Below are 6,659 nucleotides of genomic sequence, written 5' to 3' on the forward strand. Positions count from 1 at the left end.
CCTTGTGCCAACCTATTTTTATCCATTTATTCTTGGCCCAAGAATAAGGCATATTCCCTTTTTGAGGTTGTATTAGGATAATACGTCTATACATGCTTCAAATCTTCAACTTTCCATCTTTGATAGCTCTTTGGACCTTACGAGTGCATGAACTTCACCCAAGGGGATGATACCTTCCTTACCATAAATAAAGGTATCCTTGAAGTGCCCAAAAGATATGGATAATGAACTTAATAAGAGTAAAACATTATCCTCATCCTCAATAAGTCATCAATAATCTTGTAAAATTATGCCAATATCTCTATAATAAATTTGTCCCCTACCATTTGAAATGAGTTGAGTTGTTATTTCATACATAATCCGTGAGCTAAGGACTTGGTAATATACAACGACTCATACTTAACCCACATCTCCACACTGGTTTTTTCCCCTAGAGATTCTATTTAAATTTTATCTCTAATACATAAGATAATGACACTCTTGGCCTTATAAACCATCCCAATCATCTCTTTTTATGTTAGGTGTCCAGGCATCAATGTCTCGCCCTTCAAAACGTTTAAACACTTTTGTTGAGTTGATTTTGCTTGCATATTCACTTTCCAGAATACAAAATCATTGTCTCTAAAAAAAATGCTTCTATGTCTCATTTTGAACCGATCGTGTGTTCACTTGTAATCTTAACCCATTTTTCTTTGTGGGCGCCACTTATTGTGAAATTGAATTGCAAATATGAGTCACACCAATAATATTATTGTGTGAGGCAAAGAACAATGAAAACCAAAATAAATAACATTAAAAAAAATTAATCGACTAAACAATGTACACAAATTCATATGAGCAAGAATAAAATAAAATAAGAGAACATACAAAATTTGTTTATCCACTTCAATCAAATCAATCTACTTTAGGGAGAAAACACTTTCTAATTCATTACACTTCAAGAGTTGTTACAAGAGATTATAAGATGAGTTACAAGAAAATAGTCTTCCATGTTAACAAAAACATGTCCTATTTTCTACCCAAGTGTTTCCTGATTTCTCCTTCTCTCAATATGTGAATCACATAAATCTAAGGTGTTTATAAGTGTTTTCCTATTCCCTTAGATATTTCTAAAAGTCTTATAATTTTTAGAACAATCAAATCCTAAAAGTTCCCACCCTTACTTCTTTAACTTTCTCTCACTAGGATTTGACCTCTTTCCCAATTCTACAAAGTGATATAGAACCGAGTATAAAAAGGCTTGAAACCCTAATGGACCATACTTTCAGAATTGACTAACAACCCGAGTTGAGCTCCCCAGAATCGACGCAATATCACCAATTCTCCATTCCGAGCCTCCATCGAGCCCCTAACCCAAAATCATCGTTGGACAACCTCCTCTGCCCAATTTACGCCCACCTCTAGCCACCACTGTCGTCAGACCACAACTCCGCCATGACAGTGCCAAAAAAAAGATTTTTTTTGTATCACTTAAAATCTTTGAGGCATACTTCCACACCTCTCTATAAATAGCACATGTATTATTTATTTATGTAGTAAAAAAAAAGAGTAGCTCAAAATTGGATAATTTAACCTACCACCCCCAAATTATACTGACACCCCTATTTTTCATTAATTTATAAATGCCCTTGTTGGAATGAGAACAATTTTTTCCAAACGAAATTTTGGCACAATATTGAAATTTTCGGTAAGTTGCAATTAGTTCTGGAATTTTAAATTTTGTGGTAAAATTCTATAAATTTTGAAATTTCTGATAAAATCCTAAAATTTTTGAAATTGCTAGTAAAATCTCTCAGAAATTTCGAAATTTTCGATAAAATCTACTAAAATTTTCAAAATTTATGGTAAAATCTCCCAAAAATGTTAAAATTTTCGATAAAATCTATTGAAAATTTCAAAATTTTTGAAAGTCTCTTGGAAATTTTAAAATTTATGATAAAAATTTCACTTTTTAAAAATGTTTTCAATATTGCTTGAAATTTGTGGTATCATATAGGAGATTTTATATTTTTCAGTGAAAACTTTGAACAAGTTTTTTTTTCTTTTTTTGATTTTTTCATAATATTTTAAGGGCTGCCAGATATAAATGTGGGGAGTGTGGGGTGACAATATAATAGTAATACATGGCGGTGCATACAGTAACAGTCGCTCTTTTTCATTTTATCGGCCCCTCCTAGAAAAGCCCATATATAAATGTCAAAAACGTAATTAAGGCTGAAGTCTAGGGTTGATTTGTTAAGAGCACATGTCTGAAAGAAACCCTAAATAAACCCTAACCAGTTAACAGCAACGATTCAGAGTGGTTAGGTTGAAGAATCCTTTTCGCATGCCTGCAAATCCATCAGGTATCAAAGGAATTTCAACCCTCTTCTCTTTCACTCCTCGCCAAGTTCTGTTAAGCAACCGAACCATGAAGCACGACGCCGACAACAGAACCGTGAACTCGGAACAGAAGGCGAAGCTGCTTCTTCATCAATCCATTGCTCTTTACTTGGAGCACTCTGGATTCTCCAAAACGCTGAAAAAGTTTCTCTCGGAAGCGAAAATCGAGGTTGGTAACTTATCATGTGTTTATAAGCTGTTTTAAACTTATTTCCACGAGTTTACGAAAAACCGAATGAAAACAGCTTATAGCTTTTATGAATTTGATTTAGTTTTATCTATTGTTATTGAAATACCTTATACATAAACACATACCTGATTAAGGGACTGTTTGGATTAACAGCTTATTTAGAGCTTATAGCACAAGTGCTTTTTAAAATAAGCACTTATAAAAAAAGCTTGCAAATGAATCTAAATTATGTTTATACGTGCTATAAATCGTCTTCACAAGTAATCTTTGAGAACTTGTAAACATAAGCTCAAAGAAGTTTATAAATAATGCTATAAGCCGTGTGCTTCCAAACTGTATCACAAAACTTATGCCATAAGATAAGCTCAAATAAGCCAATTCAAACAGGCTCTAACACTTATACTGTTAATGCTTATTTGAGCTATAAGTTTGTTGGCTTTAGTTTTTATCGGGCTTCGCTAGCCAAAAAGTCCTTATAGGATTGTTGATGATTACGGGCAAGTCGGATTTTATGACGGAATTTCTAAATATAATGAAATGCATAAGCTAATTTCAGAGTTATGCAAGAAATTATAATTTAATAACTCATTTGGGGCTGTTAGGAAGTTTTATGTAAACTGATTTTATTACAAAATATGTGTTGTTGTGACTTGGTTTAGATTGATTTGTATTATGAGAGCTTATCAATTAAAGCGTGTTTTTGATTGTTCATTTATGACAAAACTTTGTTAAGCTCGTCAGTGTTTACACATTTAAGAAGAATATAGATTTAATTGAGGTTTTCTTAACAATTAGCGCAGAGGCTATTTTCACCTTATATGAGAAGCTATTGTTTATAAAATGTACAGTTATTGCAATTAGACCAGAATTCCTCTGTATTCCATATTTGTGTTTTCTTTCTCACCGTTCAATGACAGATTTTGCTGGATTTTCCTGCTGTTTTTCATTGTTGCTTCTGCTTGTAATGCAGAAAGATAATACAGAGGGTTCAACAGTTGATCTAGAAGAATTGTGCCGTAAATATTTAGAAACAAGGTAAGGCCAACAGCTCTAACTTTGCTAGTAAACACTGCTGAAATCTGTATACTGTACACTGACCAGTTGTTTGCCACAAGTTTAAAACTATTCCTAGTTTTCTGTGTAAACTTTACTTGATGTATAGTCTATTGGGCGGGAATGGTTACCGATGTTTGGCTTTTACCAAACTGACCCCCTCGTTTAAACCCACACAGAACTGAAAAAGAAAAATAAAAAAATGTGAATCCGAGACCTGGTTTCACCCGCCCATGTGTCATTTTTTCGGTTTGGATTTTGCATTTTGGGGCGGGTTGCAGTTGTCTGTCCACCCCACGTATCAAGAATATCAATGATTACTTAGAAAGTTGGACACTAGTCGTAATTGTTAGTAGCATACTATAGCAGAGAAGAGCTGCATCTGGCTGCTATAAGATATTCATAATTTTGCAATTTTCACTGGTGGTAGTTGCTCCACAAACTGTCTATGGCGGCTGGCACGTGAGCCACTGCACCATTTCCGATATGGCTTCTATTTTACAACACTATAGTCTACAGTGTAAATTATTTATCCATGACTTGTTATCTAAAGATTGAGAACGAATGAGACTCATGATTGGAAGTTGCAATCTCATTTTTCTAATTGCTGCTGCCAGTTAGTTATATAATTTTTGCCTATTTTTTATGTTAATTGAGCTTTTTGTTCTTTGTTCTTCTCGTTTCAGTAGCAAGGATGCTAAGACAGCAATCAATGATCAAAAGGAGCAAGGTATGCCTATAAATCCTTGAAATAGTGAATTCTTTTTTCCTTTCTCATAGTCAGATTTTCTTCTCATCTCATTTTGTTGCTACTGGAGTCGTGGAAGTTAAGTCTTAATGGCGGATTTCCAATTACCTGCTAGTTGTAGGTTTGGACTCCAAAAATGAAGTGGAGAAGTCTAAGGGAAAGAAGAAAAAGAAAAGCAACTTAGTTTCTGAATCTGTTCTTAATAATGTGGAAGATAACCAATTGGAGTCACCGACTGTGGTTACAGAAAATGGTACTGAAACAGAGAAGAAGTCCAAACATAAAAAGAAAAAGAAAGATAAGTCAAAAAGTAAAGGGGATGAAAAAGAACAGATTGAAGATCTCGGTGCAAATGTTTCAGAAAAAGAGGATCTCAAAGCATCAACTGAAGAAGCAACACCTGAGAAGAAAGATTCTAAGAAAAGAAAAAGACCAAATTCTAAAGAAAATGGTGAACAAGAGACTGAAATAAAGGAAGATGAAGAAACCAAGCGCAGAAAAATAGAAGATTTGAAAGAACCTCAGGGAGGAAACCAATCAGCGAAAACAGATGAGCACTATGAGAATGGGGCAGAGAAATCTTCTGAGCAAAAGTCTCAGAAGAAAAAGAACAAGGAGTCAACTGAGGTATGCCATAACTAGTATTAGTTCTTTCTGAATGCAGTATATACTATGCTTCCTGGCCTATAGATACTGCACTTTGAAATAGTCAGTGAGCTTTTTTTTCTCCATTTAAGTTGGAATATACATTTCATTTTCCCATCCTTATTCTAAAGGAAAAAATGTTTTGAATCGTCTAAAACTTACATAATGTTTCCGATTAGTCTGTTTGTTGGCGTCCCTTTAAATCAAATAGCGGACTGTTACAAAGTGCTATATGTTTGTCTTGATGCGTATATTTAGGACTCGAATTTCACTGCTGAAGCTAATATTTATGTTGGAATTTTTGTCTGACCAATGAAATTGCAGAAAAAACCAGCTAAGGCGGCATTTCAACGAGTACAAGTTGACAAGATAGACTTTGTCGATGAGAGGCTTCAGGATAACTCTTATTGGGCAAAGGTGTGATAAATTGATATGCTTTCCATGCAATTGTTTTTTTTTGTGGTTTTTGTCCCAGTTGCATTATCTAAGAAATGTGTATGTGTCTATCTGTCTGCAGGGTGGTGCTGAGAGTGGATATGGTGCAAAAGCAGAAGAAATTCTTGGCCAAGTCAGAGGAAGGTCAGTTATTGAGTAGTTTTAAATTCCAATATCTGCAGTTGTATTTCATGCACAAAAATTGTCAATATTTATTTGCTGTATTTTTTTGTTACTCGGCTAATGGATATAATTGTTTAAAGTTTGTGCAGTTTCTTCAATATACATCTTTATCACTGTCTTATTTTACTTTTTGATGACATCAAATATCTCTTAACAGGGATTTTCGTCATGAGAAGACCAAGAAGAAACGTGGGACCTATAGAGGAGGAGTTATTGATTTACATTCCCACTCAGTTAAGTTTAATTATTCAGATGACGAGTGACTGGAAAGCATATTGGTTTAATTTCATTATTGTTGTCAAGAAATTGTTTTCATATTTGCTACTGGAGCACCATGCTAAAGCCGGTGTTGTCATCAAAATTTTGCTAAATTATGGTTCATTTAAACAATATTGTTCGTTTGAACAATACTATTTCTACAGTTATACGAATTTTTGTGTGCTGCTAAATGGACCTAGTGTTGCATCTAGTATAACTAAGTGATTGGATTCTGGGGTGGGATCTTCCGGTTTAATTTAATTGATTCTGGTTTTTTTTGTTTGTTTAACACTCCATTTTTTAAAATTGAATAAAGAATTTCGATAAGTACTGATTATCAGACCCAACCCGCATAACTTTTGTTCAGTAATTGAGTTTGAACTTCTGAACACATAAACTAGTTGGCTCGAACTTGAAATTTTTGAAGTCTTTCTTTTTTTAAAATTATTTTAAATGAAATAAAATTAATAATGATTACAAACTACTATTTCACTTTAATTTTTTATTCACCACCAATACTACTATTAGACTAATATTAGATTAATAAATTTATATATTTTTAATATTAAGTGTTATTGCTATTTGTTTTTAACAATATTTTTAAAGAAAATGACTTGTTTTTGTGAATTTGTTACTATTGTTAAATATACTCCATTCTTTTCTTTTTCTTATTTTTTCTTTTCAAATATATTCGATCATACTTTTTTTTAAATAATAATTAAAAGAATAATTAATTTTATAGAAAATGTGAAGTCAAGTTATTGA

At 33.1% G+C, this 6,659-nt stretch overlaps 1 protein-coding gene across 4 annotated transcripts; it reads left to right on the plus strand.

Moving 5' to 3' along the window:
* The first annotated feature begins 2,240 nt into the window (after positions 1 to 2,240).
* On the plus strand, positions 2,241 to 6,085 carry LOC131629043 (uncharacterized). Of its 4 annotated transcripts, none has more exons than XM_058899850.1 (7): positions 2,241 to 2,551; positions 3,543 to 3,607; positions 4,315 to 4,355; positions 4,489 to 5,000; positions 5,343 to 5,435; positions 5,536 to 5,597; positions 5,794 to 6,085. In XM_058899850.1, exons 1-7 carry the CDS (start codon positions 2,327 to 2,329, stop codon positions 5,897 to 5,899), a joined length of 1,104 nt encoding a protein of 367 aa, XP_058755833.1. In that variant the 5' UTR covers positions 2,241 to 2,326; the 3' UTR covers positions 5,900 to 6,085. The 4 variants fall into 4 exon arrangements, with proteins under 4 accessions (XP_058755833.1, XP_058755847.1, XP_058755840.1 ...); XM_058899864.1 differs by having other exon boundaries at positions 4,495 to 5,000; XM_058899857.1 differs by having other exon boundaries at positions 2,242 to 2,551; positions 4,312 to 4,355; positions 4,495 to 5,000.
* The last annotated feature ends 574 nt before the right edge of the window (positions 6,086 to 6,659 follow it).

This window comes from Vicia villosa, linkage group LG1 (genome assembly GCF_029867415.1).
Source record: "Vicia villosa cultivar HV-30 ecotype Madison, WI linkage group LG1, Vvil1.0, whole genome shotgun sequence".
In the NCBI taxonomy this organism is placed as follows: domain Eukaryota; kingdom Viridiplantae; phylum Streptophyta; class Magnoliopsida; order Fabales; family Fabaceae; genus Vicia; species Vicia villosa.